The sequence below is a fragment of the Hypanus sabinus genome, chromosome 3, assembly GCF_030144855.1.
Source record: "Hypanus sabinus isolate sHypSab1 chromosome 3, sHypSab1.hap1, whole genome shotgun sequence".
In the NCBI taxonomy this organism is placed as follows: domain Eukaryota; kingdom Metazoa; phylum Chordata; class Chondrichthyes; order Myliobatiformes; family Dasyatidae; genus Hypanus; species Hypanus sabinus.
This window is the reverse complement of record NC_082708.1, coordinates 194,594,642-194,612,623: the sequence shown is the minus strand read 5'-3', so window position 1 is coordinate 194,612,623 and position 17,982 is coordinate 194,594,642. Positions and strand designations below refer to the sequence as shown.

Below are 17,982 nucleotides of genomic sequence, written 5' to 3'. Positions count from 1 at the left end.
GGGTGTTATTATCTCAGAAGATTTGTCTGGGCCCAGTCATATAAATTTAATTGCAGAGAAAGCACGACAGGAGTCTTAGGAGTCTGCAGAGATTTAGCACATCATCATCAAACACCTTAGAGATCTATAGTTGTGCGGTGGAAAGTGTGCTGATTGGCTGCATCATGGCCTGGTATGGGAACACTAGAGCTTTTGAGTGGAAAATCCTAAAAAAAAAGTAGATTTGGCCCAGAACATCATGTGTAAAAACTCCCCCAGCCATTGAGCATATCTACATGAAACATTGCTGTAGAAAAGCAGCCTTCATCGTTAAAGATCCTCACCACCCAGGCCATGGTCTTTTCTGGCAGCTGATATCAGGTAGAAGGTACAGGTGCCTCAGGCTCACACCACCAGGTTCAAGAACAGTTACTACCCCTCAGCCTTCAGGCTCTTTAACAACAAGTAGTGGGGAAGATGTTAGAGTCCATTATTAAAGATGAAATAGTGGCATAACTAGATAGCAGTGATAGGATTGAGCCGAGCCAGCACGGAATTACCAAGGGCAAATCATGCTTGACTAATCTATTGGAGTTTTTCGAGGATGTAACCAGGAAGTTAGACAAGGGAGATCCAGTGGATGTAGTGTACCTCGATTTTTCAGAAGGCATTTGATAAGGTCCCACATAGGAGATTGGTGGGTAAAATCAGAGGTCATGGCATTGGGGGGAAGATATTGACATGGATAGAAAACTGGTTGGCAGATACAAAGCAAAGGGTAACGGTGAATGGGTGTTTCTCGGAATGGCAGGTGGTGATTAGTGGGGTGCCACAGGGTTTGATATTGGGACCACAGCTGTTTTCGATTTACGTCAATGATTTAGATTAAGGCATTGAGAATAACATCAGCAAGTTTGCTGATGATACCTAAGCTGGGTGGCAGTGTGACATGTGATGAGGATGTTCGGAGAATTCAGGGTGACTTGGATAGGCTGAGTGAGTGGGCAGATACTTGGCAGATGACGTTTAATGTGAATAAGTGTGAGGTTATCCACTTTGGGAGTAAGAACAGGAAGGCAGATTATTATCTGAACGGTGTCGAGTTAGGTAAGTGAGAAATACAAAGAGATCTAGGAGTCCTTGTTCATCAGTCACTGAAAGTGAATGAGCAAGTGCAGCAGGCAGTGAAGAAGACTAATGGAATGTTGGCCTTTATTATGAAGGGAATTGAGTACAAGAGCAAGGAAATCCTTTTGCATTTGTACAGGGCCCTGGTGAGACCACACCTGGAGTATTGTGTACAGTTTTGGTCTCCAGGGTTAAGGAAGGACATCCTGGCTGTAGAGGAAGTGCAGCGTAGATTCACGAGGTTAATTCCTGGGATGTCCGGACTGACTTACGCAGAGAGGTTAGAGAGACTGGGCTTGTACACGCTGGAATTAAGGAGATTGAGAGGGGATCTGATTGGAACATACAAGATTATTAAGGGATTGGACAAGATAGAGGCAGGAAATATGTTCCAGATGCTGGGAGAGTCCAGTACCAGAGGGCATGGTTTGAGAATAAGGGGTAGGTAATTTTGGACAGAGTTAAGGAAAAACTTCTTCTCCCAGAGAGTTGTGGGGGTGTGGAATGCACTGCCTTGTAAGGCAGTGGAGGCCAATTCTCTGGATGCTTTCAAGAAGAAGCTAGATAGGTATCTTATGGATAGGGGAATCAAGGGATATGGGGACAAGGCAGGAACTGGGTATTGATAGTAGATGATCAGCCATGATCTCAGAATGGCGGTGCAGGCTCGAAGGGCTGAATGGTCTACTTCTGCACCTATTGTCTAACAAGGGATGAATACACTCAATCGATTTCTGGTGTTTCCATAGTGGATAGTCTCACTTTTCTCTTTATCTTGTTATTTATTGCTCTTTCATTTCATGTTATTTCTTAGTCCATTTTTATTGCTATTTATTTATATTTGCATTTTTACAGTTTGTTGTTAATTGATCCTGTTTACTGTTACTGTTCTATAAATTTGATAAGTCTGTCCACAGTAAAAAGAATCTTGGGGTTGTATGTGGTGACATGTATATACTCTGATAATAAATTTTACTTCGAACTTTGTATGTTTGCTTTCTTATATGCTGTGTATGACAGTATACTGTTTCCTTTTTAACTTGTGATTAAATGCACCTTACTATTTGTAGTAATATTACTTTGTGTTGAGCGTGAGTTGTACAATATGTGCTGTTACATACAAGGAGGAACGTTGTTTCGCTTGGTGGTAAATGTGTATTGAGTTGAAATGACAATAAACTTGAAGTTAATCTGGACAAATGTGAGGTGTTACACTTTGGGAGGCACAGTTTTAGGGGAAAGTACACAGTAACTGGCAGGACTGGAGTATTGAGGGATCCGGGGGTTGATTGAAAGTGGCAATGTAAGTAGGTGGCTGGAGAAAAGCCTGATCATTGCAGGGCAAAAGGAGAGAAAGGGAGGAAGTGGGTAAGCTGATCATTGCTTCGTGCTTTCTAGGACTCTGATTTCCAGAAGAAGATTGACTATGAAATCCGAATGCGGGATGGGGCCTGCAAGCTTCTTGCAGCATGTACGCAGAAGGACCAAACACTGGAAGCAGCCAAGAGCCTGATGGTCTGCAACGCACGCATCACATCCTACATGTCCCAGGTGCAGAGGATGAAGGAAGCTGAGGTGATGCAGCGGCGCGTAAGGCGGTAAGCAGCAATACCAGAGGTTTTACAGTGAGGGGGAGATGGGCAAAGGTGAGGTGCACTTGAGGATGATGGAAACGATTATGCATGATGGGAGAACATGGTGCTGTTACTGACCAATATGAACCTACACCATTAATTTTACGCAGCTCATAATCCTTCATTTTCCTACCTTTGTATGCCCGTCTAAGAGTTTCTTAAATGTCCCTGTGGTATCAGCCTCTGCCACCATTCCTGCCAGTGAGTTCCAGGCATCCACTTCACCTACCAGTGACATCTCCCCTAAACTTCCCCCACTCACCTTAAACTGATGTCATTGGACCATAAGACATAGGAGCAGAATTAGCCCATCGTGTCTGCTGCACCATTACATCATGGCTAATCCCGGATCCCACTCAACCCCATATTACTGCCTTTCGCCATATCCTTCGATACCATGACTGATCAGGACCCAAGGACTTTGCAGTCTGTGGCAGAACATTCCACTCTCTGGCTAAAAAATTTCTTCTTGCCTCTGTTCAAAAGGGTCACCTCTCAATTTTTAGGCTATACCCTCCAGTGCTAGATACCCCCACAACAGGAAATATCCTCTCCACATTCAGGGCCCCAAACAGTCCTTCCAAGTGAGGCACCACTTCACTTGTGAGTCTGTTAGGGTCATCTATTGCATCCGGTGCTCCTGGTGCGGCCTGCTCTACATCGGTGAGCCCCGACACAGATTGGGGGACCACTTCGTCGAGCACCTCCGCTCTGTCCGCCACAACAGACAGGATCTCCCAGTTGCCACCCACTTTAACTCTGCTTCACATTCCCATTCGAATATGTCCATACATGGCCTCCTCTACTGCCATGATGAGGCCAAACTCAGGATGGAGGAGCAACAACTCATATACCGTCTGGGTAGTCTCCAGCCCCTTGGTATGAACATTGAATTCTCCAACTTCTGGTAATTCCCTCCCTCTCCCTTCTCCCATCCCACTTTCACTCTGCCTCCTCTTCCAGCTGCCTATCGCCTCTTTCATGATTCTGCCTTCTACTATCCATAGTGCTTTTCCCTTGCATTCCTTCTTGACCTCTCCTGCCTATCCCCTCCCTGCTTCCCCTCCCCCACCCCTTGATCTTTCCTGTGATTGGTTTTTCACCAGGCACCTTCCCCCCCCCCCCCCCCACCTTCTTTATATGGCCCCTGCCCCCTCCTTCTTCAGTCCTGACAAAGGTTCTCGGCCGGAAATGTTGACTGCTCATTTCAACGGATGCTGCCCGACCTGCTGGGTTAATCCAGCTTGTTTGTACGTGTTGATTTGACCACAACATCTGCAGTATACTTTGTTTCCTCTCCACAACCACCTTATCTTGTCCTTTCAACATTTGATAGGCTTCAATGATATCCCTCCACGTTCCTCTAAATTCCAGTGAGTACAGGCCCAAAGCTGACAAATGCTCCTCATATGTTAACCTGTTTATTCCCAGAATCATCCTTATGAACCTCCTCAGGACTCTATCCAATGACAACACCCCACTTGGAGTACTGTGCTCAATTCTGGTCACCTCACTACAGGAAGGATATGGAAACTATAGAAGGGATGCAGAGGAGATTTACAAGGATGTTGCTTGGATCGGGGACCATGCCTAACGAGAATTGGTTGAGTGAACTCGGCCTTTTCTCCTTGGAACAACGGAGGATGAGAGGTGACCTAATAGAGGTGTATAAGATGATGCTGGGCATTGATCGTGTGGATAGACAGAGACTTTTTTCCAGGGCTGAAATGGCTAACACAAGATGGCACAGTTTTAAGGTGCTTTGAAGTAGGTACAGAGCAGATGTCAGGGGTAAGTTTTTTTATGCCGAGTGCGTGGAATGGACTGCTGGCAGTGGTGGTATGATAGGGTCTTTTAAGAGGCACTTGGATAGGTACATGGAGCTTAGAAAAATAGAGGGCTATATGTAATCCTAGGTGATTTCTAAAATAAGTATGTGTTCGGCACACCATTGTGGGTCGAAGAGCCTGTATTGTGCTGTAGGTTTTCTATGTTTCTATTCTTTCTGAGCTATGAGGCCCAAAACTGTTGACAGTACTTCAAGTGCACCCTGACTGGTGTCTTATAAAAGCTAAGCATTGTCTCCTTGCTTTTATATTTTATTCCCCTTGAAATAAATGCCAACATTGCATTTGCCTTCTTTATCACCGACTCAACCAGTAAATTAACTTTTTGAGAGTCTTGCACAAGGACTCATAAACCCCTCTGTATCTCTGATGTTTGAATTTTCTCCCCATTTAGATAATAGTCTGCATTTATATTCCTTTTATCAAAATGCATTATTATACATTTCCCAACACTGTGTTCCATCTGCCACTTTTTTGCCATTCTTCCAATTTGTCTAAGTACCCAATATCCTCTGGTATTGGGGGAAAAAGTTGATGACTGTCCACTCCATCTGTGGTGGCATCTGTTAGTCTCGTGAGACCATGGATCTGCACCTGGAATGGTTTCCAGGGTGCAGGCCTGGGCAAGGTTGTATGGAAGACCAGCAGTTGGCCAAGCAGCAAGTCTCCCCTCTCCACTCCACCGATGTTGTCCAAGGGAAGGGCAAGGACCGATACAGCTTGGCACCAGTGTTGTCACAGGAGTTGCCAGAACGAGGTTGAAGGCAACGTCAGACTGCCTCAGGGACTTCAGCTCCGGATTTGTGCTGTTTACTCCCAAAGTCTTTCCCGTGAGTGGGTATGGCCGCAAGGCAGCAGAGGTTTGAAATCATAGTTTTCCCTCTCTCAGATGGACTGCTTTCCCAGGCTGGCGAGCTATATCTACCAGAAGCACTGGTTTTAAGGCGCCAGGACCCACCTTTGCCCTTCTCCTGTCAGTAGAAACAGTTCCGCCGGGCTTAGAGGCTAAGCCACAGGAGAAGGCCAGGAGATGGACTTGGTCGTCAGAGGCTATTTGAGGCGCATGCGTGAGGAGCATTTTTAGGTAGTGGGAGCTTGTTTCCACTACCACTCCTTGGCTTGACAACCTTGGAACCACTCTATCTATAACTCTCATAACCTTAGACACATTTCAATTTTCCTCATTCTCTGTTGCACCAAAGAGAAGGCCTTGGGTCCTTCAGACTTTCTTCATGAGACATGTTCTCTAATCTGGGCAGCATAAGACCAGAGACCATAAGACCAGAAGAAATAGGAGCAGAAGTAGGCCATTTGGCCCATTGAGTCTGCTTCTGTCATTCAATCATGAGCTGATCCAATTCCTCCAGTCATCCCCACTCCTCTGCATTCTCCACATACTCTTTGATGCCCTGGCTAATCAAGAACATATGCTTTATATATACCCAAAGACTTGGCCTCCACAGTTGCTCGTCGCAACAAATTCCACAGATTTACCACCCTCTGGCTAAAGTAATTTCTCCACATCTCAGTTCTAAAAGGATGTCCTTCAATCCTGAAGTCTTGCTCTCTTGTTCTAGAATCCCTTACCATGGGAAATAACTTTGCCATATCTAATCTGTTCTGGACTTTTAACTTTTGAAATGCTTTATTGAGATCCCCCCTCATTCTCCTGAACTCCAGGGAATACAGCCCAAGAGCTGCCAGATGTTCCTCATACAGTAACCCTCTCATTCCTGGAATCATTCTTCGTGAAACTCCAATGTTAGTATATCCTTTCTAAAATAAGGAGCCCAATGATCCAGAAATCTTAATCCCTGCCCCTGCTCCAATACTTCAGCCATTCCACCTCATCCTATTCCTTTTCGCACTGTCGTGTGGCACAGGCAGTAATCCTGAGATTACTACCTTTGCGGTCCTCTCAACTTCCTTCCTAACTCCCTGTAGTCTTTTTTCAGGACCTCTTCCCTTTTCCTACTATGTCATTAGTACCAATACGTACCATAACCTCTGGCTGTTCTCCCTCTCACCGCAGGATATCTTGGATGCGATCAGAAACATCCCGGACCCTGGCACCTGGGAGGCAAACTATCATCTGAGTTTCTTTCCTGCGTCCACAGAATCGTCTGTCTGACCCCCAAACTATAGAGTTCCCTATCACTACTGCCTTCCTCTTCCCTTCGCTACCCTTCTGAGCCACAGGGCCAGATTTTGTGCAAGAGGCACGGCTACTGTCGCTTCCTCCAGCAAGGCCTTCCCCCCCCAACAGTACTCAAACAGGAGTTCTTTTTGTCAAGGGGTACAGCCACAGGGGTACTCTAGTACTGACTCTTCCCCTTCCTCCTCCTGACTGAATAATCTTGAAAATCCTGCTCTTCAACTTCTTCCTTAACTCTCAATACTAACTCTGCAAGACTTTTTTCCCCTTTTTTTATTTTACCTATGTTGTTGGTGCCAATTTGTACTTTGACCTTTGGCCGTGACTCGCTTTGCCCTCGCAGGTCATTCCACCCCCACAGCAATATCCAAAAGGTATATGTGTTGCTAAAGGGGATGGCCACAGGGGAACCCTGCACTGACTGCTTGCTCCCTTTACTTCTGCTGGTCACCCATCTACTCTCTGAAGCCTGTGCTCTGCTCTGGGTGTGACCACCATCAAGACCATAATAGATAGAAGCAGAATCAGGCCATTCAGTGCATCAAATCTGCTTCAATATCCCATGATGGTTGATTATTATTCCTCTTAACCCCATTCTCCTGTCTTCTCTCCGTAGCCTTTAATGCCCTCACTAACCAAGAACCCATCAAACTCTGCTTTAAATATTCTCATTGATTTGGCCTCCACAACTGTCTGTGGCAGTGAATCCCCCAGATTTCCTTCTCAACTGTTCTAAATGGATCTCCTTCTATTCTGAGGCTGTGTCCTCTGCTCCTAGACTCACCTACCAGAGGTCATAGTCTTCTTCTTGGGGTAGGGGCACCAAATAAGCCTGAAGTTATTGGTTTAATTTGAGAAGGGAAGTATTTTATTGGGATTTTAGGGCTAATGTTTTCCACTCAGAGATGGTCAGTATATAGACCGAGCTGCCAGAGGAAACAGAAAATGTGGGTACATTTGCAATATTTAAAAAACATTTAAACAGGTACTTGGTTTAGAGCTGGGGTTCCCCACCTGGGTCCATGGACCACTTCATTAATGTTAGGGGTCTATGGCATAAAGAAGTGAGACCAACTTGGGTAGAAAACAAGGTCAGCATGATGCATTGGTCTAAAGTTCCGTACTGTATGACCCTGTGCTGGTGAAACTCTTCTACACCCTCTCCAAAGCCTCCATATCTTATCCTGTAATGCAACAACCTGAACTGCACAGCACACAGTTCTTCAAATGTGGCCCAACCAAAGGTGTATGTGGCTGCAACATGCTTTCCTGACATTTATACTCAACATCCCAGCCACTGAAGGCAAAACATGCTGTATGGCTCTTTACCACTGTCTCTACTTTCATAGAACACTACAGCACAATGTTGACACAAACAATGACACTACAGGTCCATGATGTTGTGCCAATTTTAAAGTTAAATAAAAATGCCAAAAGAGGATATAAACCCTAATTGGCCACTTTATTAGGTATACCTGTACACTGACTTGTTGATGCAAATATCTAATCAATTCAATTTGCAGCAGCAACTCAATGCATAAAAGTATGCAGACATGGTAAATAGGTTCATTTGTTCAGACCAAACATCAGAATGAGGGAGAAATGTGACTGTGGAATGATTGTTGGTGCAGACAGGGTGATTTGAGTATCTGAGAGACTTCTGCTCTCCTGGGGTTTTCACACAACTTTCTCTGAAGTTTAAGTGTGAAAATAGAAGACGCCTAGTGAGTGGCAGTTCTGTTGGCAAATATGCCTTGTTGATGAGAGAAGTCAGCAGAATGACCAGACTGGTTCAAGCTGACAGGAAGGTGAAATTAACTCAAATAACCATGCATTACAACAGTTGTGTGCAGAAGAGCATCTCTGAATGGGTAATATGTCAAACCTTGAAGTAGATGGGCTACAGCAACAGAAGACATGACCACTTTATTAGGTACGGGCCACTGAGTTTATCATCTTTATATATGTTGTCTAAAAAAAAAACATTTCCGGTTGTGTTGGTAGTTGGCTCTTCCTTCCATGTATGTGCTATCTCTTCATCACATTCATTTCTTGGCTGCTTGTCCCATGTCTCTTCATAAAATGAGGCATTGCATTCATTAATTTGAAGCTGCTTTGTGGGTGACTCTGGTGAAGAAGTTTGGGCGCGCATATTGATTGTTATTTCAGCTTGTAGACCTCAATCTTTCCACAAGCTTCTCTTAACTGTTTCTCTGATATTTTCTTCATTGTATCATGTTAAATAAACCAGCTGTAAGCTCTTCGTTTTGAGTCCAGTTGGTCCCTAACTTTGGATAAGTGGTCCCATTCTTCATCCTGATGAAGGGTTTCGGCCTGAAGCATCGTCACTACCTCCTCCCATAGATGCTGTCTGGCCTGCTGAGTTCTGCCAGCATTTTGTGTTTTTATTTTTTTTTTACCCATTCTTCATCTCTTTACTTTCTGCTCCATGACTTGCATTGACATTTTGAAGGAGCTATGAATTTGCAATCCAAGATCCCTCTGTACTTCAATGGTCTAAATGTTCTGCTACTCTACACTTACCTCTTGCATGTCACGTTCCAAAGTACAACACCTCACAATTGTCCAGAGTAACCTTCTCCTGCATTTTCTTAGCCCACATTTTCAACTGATCTACATTGGCAACCTTCCACATTGCCAATTCCTCTGTTGGATGCTGGAGTCACTGATAGCATTTAAACATCTAAGCTACCCTTGGATTATCATTGCATAGAAAGCTATGGGTTAAATGCAGAATGATGAGATTAGACAATAAGATATAGGAGCAGATTTGGGTCATTTTACAATAAGACTATGAGATATAGGGCCTCAACATCCTATCCCTGCTCTTGTATTCTTTTGCCCACCCACTTTCCCTCTTAGCCCCAATCTCCTGCCTTCTCCCCATTTCTCTTCCTGCCACGACCAATCAAGAATCTATCAACCTTTGCCTTAAATATATAAAAAGATTTGGCCTCCACAGCTGTGTGTCAACAAATTCCACAGATTCACCACTATAGCGAAATAAACTCCACTTCATTTTGTTCTAAAAAGACGCCCATCTATTCTGAGGCTGTGCCCGCTGGTCTTAGAGTCTTTCACCATTGGAAGCATCCTCTCTACATCCACATTATCAGAACTTGCAACAAGTCCCTGGGGCCTGATGGAATACTGATGGAATACAGGCTGCTCCACGAGGTGAGGGAAGAGATTGCTGAACTTCTGACTAGGATCTTTATGTCCTTGTTGTCCACAGGAATGGTACCGGAGGATTGGAGGGAGGCGAATGTTGTCCCCTTGTTCAAAAAAGCTAGTAGGGATAGTCTGGGTAATTATAGACCGGTGAGCCTTACATCTGTGGTGGGAAAGCTGTTGGAAAAGATTCTTAGAGACAGAATCTGTGGGCATTTAGAGAATCATGGACTGATCAGCGACAGTCAGCATGGCTTAGTGAAGGACAGATTGTGTCTAACAAATCTGATAGAGTTCTTTGAGGAGGTGACCAGGCATGTAGATGAGGGTAGTGCAGTGGATGTGATCTACATGGATTTTAGTAAGGCATTTGACAAGGTTCCACACGGTGGGCTTATTCAGAAAGTCAGAAGGCATGGGATCCTGGGAAGTTTGGCCAGGTGGATTCAGAATTGGCTTGCCTGCAGGTCATGGTGGAGGGAGTACATTCAGATTGGAGGGTTGTGACTAGTGGTGTCCCACAAGGATCGGTTCTGGGACCTCTACTTTTCGTGATTTTTATTAACGATCTGGATGTGGGGGTGGAAGGGTGGGTTGGCAAGTTTGCAGACGACACAAAGATTGGTGGTGTTGTAGATAGTGTTGAGGATTGTCGAAGATTGCAGAGAGACATTGATAAGATGTAGAAGAGGACTGAGAAGTGACAGATGGAGTTCAACCTGGAGAATTGTGATGTGGTACACTTTGGAAGGACAATCTCCAAGGCAGAGTACAAAGTAAATGGAAGTGTGGAGGAGCAGAGGGAACTGGGGGTACATGTCCACAGAGGGATACAGTTTAAGAGTCGCGGGGTAATGATGCAGCTGTCTAAAACTCTGGTTAGGCCACACTTGGAGCACTGTGTCCAGTTCTGGTCGTCTCACTATAGGAAGGATGTGGAAGCATTGGAAAGGGTACAGAGGAGATTTACCAGGATGCTGCCTGGTTTAGAGAGTATGGATTATGATCAGAGATTAAGGGAGCTAGGGCTTTACTCTTTGGAGAGGAGGATGAGAGGAGACATGATAGAGGTGTACAAAATATTAAGAGGAATAGACAGAGTGGACAGCCAGCGCCTCTTCCCCAGGGCACCACTGCTCAATACAAGAGGACATGGCTTTAAGGTAAGGGCTGGAAGGTTCAAGAGGGATATTAGAGGAAGGTTTTTTCCTAGTGTTGGTTGGTGAGTGGAATGCACTGCCTGAGTCAGTGGTGGAGGTAGATACTCTAGTGAAATTTAAGAGATTACTAGACAGGTATATGGAGGAATTTAAGGTGGGGGGGGGGTTATATGGGAGGCAGGGCTTAAGGGTCGGCACAGCATTGTGGGCCAAAGGTCCTATACTGCGCTGTATTGTTCCATGTTCAATTAGATCACCCCTCATTCTTCTGAATTCTGGTGAATACAGGCCCAGAGCTATCAAACACTCTTCATATGTTCAGTATGGGAATCATTTTTGTGAACTTCCTTTGAACCCTCTCCAGAGTCAGCTCATCCTTTCTAAGATAAGGGGCTCAAACCTGCTCGCAGTACTCCATGTGAGGCCCGACTAGTGCTTTGTAAAGCCTCAATATTACATCCTTGCTTTTATATTCTAGTCCTCTTGCAATGAATGCTAAAATCGTACTTGCCTTCCTTACCACTGACTCAACCTGAAAATTAACCTTTTGGAAATCTTGTAGAAGTACTTCCAAGTTCCTTTTGGCTTTAGAGTTTTGAATTTTCTCTCCATTTAGAAAATGTTTATTCTTTTATTTCTTCTACCAAAGTGCATGACCATACACTTTCTAACACTGTATTCTATCTGCCATTTCTTTGCCAATTCTTCTAAACTGTCTAAGACCTTCTGTAACCCTTCTACTTCCTGAAAACTATTTGTGCCACGAACTATCTTCATATCGACCGCAAACTTTACAACAAAACCATCAGTTCCATCATCAAAGTCATTGACATAAAGCATAAGAAGTAGTGGTCCCAACACAGAACCCTGTGGAACACTGCTAGTCACTGGTTGTTTCGGGTGCCTTGCCGTTCGGCGTTGGTAATCACGTCTCTCCATCCACCATGGACCTTGACCCTCCGAATTGTAGTTGTTGCCTCCCCTGTTTCTAACCATGATGTTAATCCATCTATCATTTTCATTCTCTGAATACCTCTGCTTCTTTTTCCTTACAGCTTTCTAATGTCTCTCTTCGCATGATGTCTACAAAGAATTTTGATTGCTGTTTTCTGATTTTTTTAAGTAAAGTATGTTTTGTTTTTGTTCTCTGTAGAACTTCTTCGTTGGTTATCCTGTCTGTACATGATATGCATAGCATTCTTCTGAGGAACCACATCTCTGCTTCATTGATTCTTTTTTCCATTGTATTTGTGATGGTCCATGACTCGCAGCCATACATCAATATAGGAAGGATGTAGCAGCTGAGAGTTTTTTTGAAATTTTTTTTATTAGTTTTTTTATACATTTTACAGATTAAAAAACCCCAAATCACAATGAGGAACATTAATACAGTGCGAAATTAAGCATACAATGACAATATGATACAGAGAAAGAGAATTTAAAAAAAAAAGCACCTAAATTGAAGACAAGTAAATTTAGTATCCTCCCCAAGCCCCACAACACAAAAAAAAACTCCAGACCAACCACAACACAATATAGAGAATATAAATCAGGACAATCAAATTCCCAGACTGTGAATACGCTCAGCAACAGAGGATAGTAATGCCTACTACCAGAAAAAAAAAGGGAGCTGAAAGCAAGGGACCGAAAAGAAAAAACCCTAGTCAAGGAAGGTTATGAAAGTACTCGATAAAAGGTCCCCAGACCTTATGGAACTTTAGGTCCGAATTAAGAACTGAATAATGAATTTTTTCGAGGTCCAAGCAGGTCATAATGTCGTTAAGCCATTGAGCATGAGTGGGCGGGGTGACATCCCTCCATCTAAGGAGGATCAAGCGTCTAGCCAGGAGAGAGGCAAAGGATAATATTCGGCATTTGGTCAGACTCAGACGTAAATCTGTCTCGCCCCAGAAACCGAACAAAGCAATTAAGGGGTTTGGTTCTAGGTGGTGATTCAGAATATGCAATAACGTAGTGAAGACATCTTTCCAAAATTTCTCCAAGCTAGGACAGAACCAGTACATATGAATGAGAGAGGCCTCGCCCCTCTTGCATTTATCACAGAGCGGACTAATGTCAGGGTAGAATCAAGATAGTTTAGATTTAGACATATGGGCTCTATGAACAATCTTAAACTGTAAAAGGCAATGTCGAGCACAAAGAGAGGTTGAGTTAACCGATTTGAGAATCGAGTCCCAGCTCTCATCAGATAAGGAGGTATTTAAATCCTGTTCCCATGCCATTTTAATTTTATCCACAGAGGCCCATCGTAAGGCTGCTAATTTATCTTGAATAATTGATATTAAACCTTTACCTAGTGGATTAATGGAAAGAAATAAGTCCATAGCATTTTTCGCAGGCATTTCAGGAAAGTTAGGAATTAAAGGAGCAATAAAGTGTCTAATTTGGAGAAATCTAAAAAAATGAGCATTGGGCAGATTGAACTTAACAGAGAGCTGCTGAAAAGAAGCGAAGCAATTATCAATGAAAGGATCTTCAAAATGTCTAATTCCCTTCCCATACCAAACCTGGAATGCTGAATCGTACGTGGTAGGTAAAAAAAGGTGATTATGTACGACAGGGCTGGAAACGGAAAAACCATGGAAACCATAGCATTTCCTAAACTGACCCCATATACGCAAAGTGTGTCTAACAAGAGGATTAGCTATTAATCTGGACAGACTGCTAGGGAGTGCAGAGCAAAGGAGTGCAGAGATAGATAATTCTTTAGTGGAGCTCAACTCCATTGCCACCCAATTAGGGCGCTCGGGTTGGCCATGGAAGAAAGACCAAAAGGTAGCACAACGTATATTAGCTGCCCAATAATATAAACGAAAGTTAGGTAAAGCCATGCCACCCTCTTTTTTAGATTTTTGGAGATGGATTTTATTAATTCTAGAGCACTTATTCTTCCACAGATATGACAAAATAGTAGAGTCTAAGGAATCAAAAAAAGATTTAGGAATAAAAATTGGGATAGATTGAAATAAGTATAAAAATTTGGGGAGAACATATATTTTAACAACATTAATACGGCCTACCAAAGACATCGATAGAGGTGACCATTGTACCAGACTCTGTTTTATAGTATATGAAAGACTGGCAAAGTTTTCACGAACGAGATCTTTAAACTTCCTTGTGACTAATTCCAAGATAAGTAAATTGATTATGGACTACTTTAAAAGGGAGATCACGAAATGTTAATTCTTGTGCTTCTTTATTAATTGGGAAAAGTTCACTCTTATGTAAATTAAGTTTATAGCCAGAGATCTGGCTAAACTGGTCAAGAAGTGAAAACATTGGAGGTAAGGATGTAGATGGATTTGAGAGAAAGAGTAATAAGTCATCAGCATAAAGAGAAACTTTATGCTCAACACCCCCTCTCCAAATCCTGGTCAATTCAGGACAATTTCGAAATGCTATCGCCAAAGGTTCTATAGCCAACTCAACTAGAAAGAGACTTAAGGGGCATCCCTGACGGGTGCCACGTTTGAGATTAAATACCTGGGATTTCTGAAAATTAGTTAAAACAGAAGCAGTAGGACACAGGTACAACAATTTGATCCAAGAGATGAAATTTTGACCGAGGTCAAATTTTTCTAAGACTGCAAAAAGGTAGTTCCACTCTATACGATCAAATGCTTTCTCCGCATCGAGGGAAATAACACATTCAGGAATCCCAGTTGGAGGTGAGTATAAAATATTAAATAAACGCCGAATGTTAAAAAAAAGGGAGACAGTTTTTAATAAAACCTGATTGGTCATCAGAGATAATGGAGGGAATAACAGTTTCTAATCTATGAGCCAAAACTTTAGCTAAGATCTTTACATCAACATTGAGCAAAGAAATCAGCCTATACAAGGAACACTCTGTTGGGTCTTTGGCCTTTTTTAATAGAAGAATAATAGATGCCTCATTGAAAGAGGGTGGCAATTTGCCGTAATTAAACGAATCAGATAATACTGAAAGTAACTGAGGAGAAAGAAGTGAAGAAAATGATTTATAAAATTCTACAGGGAACCCATCAGGTCCAGGAGATTTCCCTGAGGACAGTGCAGAAATTGCAAAAGATATTTCTTCTGATGATATAGGCGCATTAAGTTTGTCTTTAGAATCAGATGAAAGTGAAGGAATATTCAGATTCTTTAAAAATTGATCAGCAGAGATATTGTCATTCAAGGATTCAGAGGAATAATGCCGAGAATAAAAATTTTTTAATGCGTCATTAATTTCTAAATGATCCAATGTAAAGTCTTCGTTCTCCTTCCGGATCTTTGTAATGTGTTGTTTGGCTTTGGAACGCCTCAGCTGATTGGCTAGAAATTTACCAGACTTATCCCCATGAATATAAAAGCAACTCTTGCTTTCGAGAAGTTGGCGTTCAACAGGTTGAGTAGACAGAAGATTAAATTTAGTTTGGAGTTCAACACACTTCTTGTATAGTTCAGGGTTCTTAGCTTGAGCATATAGTTGATCCAATTCTTTAATCTGGTTAATGAGGTCTAATTGATCTGCACAGGACCTTCTGTTGAGATTTGCTGTGTAAGAGATTATTTGACCCCTCAGATATGCTTTCATGGCATCCCAGACGATCTAGGATGACACTTCAGGTGATGTATTAGTGTTAAAATAAAAGGTTATCTGATCCTTAATAAATTTTTAAAAATCATCATCCGATAATAAAGTTGAATCAAACTGCCAGTGTTTATTCCTCTGAGGGAGACCAGGAAAGTTCAGCGAGAGAGTAATTGGGGCATGGTCAGAAATCAGTGTACTCTGATAGTCACAAGAGTAGGCCAATGGAATAAGTTGGTTATCGGGTAAGAAATAGTCAATTCTAGTGAAGGTATGGTGAACATGTGAAAAAAAAAATCTCTCTCAGTAGGATGAAAGAAATGCCATATATCAGAGATACCAAAATTAGAGAGAAACAATTGGATAGCTAAGGCAGATTTAGTAGGTGATCTGGTAACAGAGGACGATCGATCCAGATTAGGATCTAACCAACAGTTGAAGTCACCACCCAGTATAAGTCTGGTAGTGAGGAAAAAAAACGTTCAAAAAAGTTAACATCATCAAAGTTGGGGGCATACAGGTTTGCTAGTACAACTTTAGTGTTGTATAGTTTACCAGAAACAATAATAAAACGGCCATTTGTATCAGATATTTTATTATGTTCAAAAGGAATATTTGAGTTAATAAGGATGGAGACCCCCCCCCCCTAGCTTTAGCGGGAAAGGATGAATGAAAATGCTGACCCGCCCACTTTGACAGAAGCCGGGAGTTATCAAAACAACAAATATGAGTTTCTTGAAGGAAAGCAATGTCAGCTTTGAGTTGTTTAATATGTGAGAATACCTTCCTCCTTTTAACTGGGTGATTCAATGCCTTTACATTCCAGCTCACGAATTTAAGTGCACTAGCCATTATCAATTACTAATGCATAAAAGGCAGCAGGCATATAAAAAGTCAAGCAATACAATAGCAGTCTGGGAGCAGAAATGTAAACATAGATTCGTGAAATCAAAACATAAACATGTCCTGAGCAATAAAGACAAACAATAAATACAGTGAGTGATGTTGGAACTGTAAAACCAACCCCTCCCACACAACCCAAAACTAGACGGCTACCAAAAAAAGCAGCTAGCTCTACCAAAAATATTACCCCAAATATAACTTCCAGATCTGTGTCATTAACAGCAGTTCCGTATAAATACTATAGCAAATAGTAACTAGTTTATGCACTAGAAAACATAACTACAAATTGGAACATCTTATGCAGAAATATAAAACTTAATACAGAGAAAATCAGAAGAAAACCAAAACTAACCTACCCGTGAAAAATTATGGAAGAATAAAGTAAGAGAAAGGGGAAAAAAAAAGGAAGGGGAAAATTATAGATTCAAGAAGAGTACTTATCAACCATTTACAGAGAGGAAAAAAAAATCAAAGATTAAAAAAAAGGTGAAAAAAAATAATAAATAAAAAAATAAAAAATAATCAGTTGAGCTGTGAACCAACAAACAGGGAGGCCTTCAATAAAGACTTCAAACCTCCAAAACAAGTTAGAGTCAATTGTAGAACTCTATAGATAAAGTTATACAAGAATAAAATAGATTACACAAGTACTAGTTAAACGTCCATAGGGAAACATTAAGCACAGAATGTCAATTTAAAAAAGACACACCAAATCCAGGGAGAGATTGTCAACAGCCCTTAGAGTTTCAATAAATAACGTCTGAGTGATTCAAGTAAAGTCTGAGTCCAGAAAAAAGTAATTTTACTACAAGAAGTACTTATCCACCATTTTAGGAGGTCCGATGGGGTTCTGAAGATGGCTGGATAGCCGGAAGACTTGCAACAAATGCCTCAGCCTCCTTCACTGACTTAAACCACATATTTTCCAGTATTAAGCGTGATTCATAAATCGGCAGGAGTGCGAAGAGAGGGTTTAAAACCACGATCTAAAAGCACTTTCATTACGCCTTTAAACTCAGCGCGCATCTTTAAGGTCTGGGGTGCAAAATCTTCCACAAAGCGAATGATTGTATTTTGGAAAGTGAAAGTACCTCTGCGACGTGCCTCCATAATCAGATGGTGTTTTACCTGGTATTGATGAAAGCACAAAATTACCGGTCGCGGGCGGGAGCCCAGAATTCCGGGGGGAACGTAGACCCGGTGTGCCCTTTCGAGCTCAGGCGGGTTCGGAAGCAAATCTTTCCTGAATATCTCACAGAGAAACTCGGCGAAAAACTTCACGGTTGATCCCTGTTTGGTGGCCTCTGGCAACCCAAGAATTTGAAGGTTATAGCGTCTGCTGCGATTTTCGAGATCGACCATTTTGGAAAGGCGTTTATTGTTTTTTTCTTCTAGGCTGGAACAGAGA

At 42.3% G+C, this 17,982-nt stretch overlaps 1 protein-coding gene across 4 annotated transcripts in view; it reads left to right on the top strand.

Moving 5' to 3' along the window:
• The first annotated feature begins 2,339 nt into the window (after positions 1 to 2,339).
• LOC132392020 (rhotekin-like) overlaps positions 2,340 to 17,982 on the top strand; it is a 258,421-nt gene continuing 242,778 nt past the window's right edge. For 2 of the 4 annotated variants that reach the window (XM_059965935.1, XM_059965932.1), the window contains exon 1: positions 2,341 to 2,705. In XM_059965935.1, the coding sequence (XP_059821918.1) occupies positions 2,545 to 2,705 (161 nt within the window). In that variant the 5' untranslated portion in view covers positions 2,341 to 2,544. Of the gene's footprint in view, positions 2,706 to 17,982 lie in introns of all 4 variants that reach the window. The other 2 variants (XM_059965934.1, XM_059965933.1) reach the window with 2 other exon arrangements.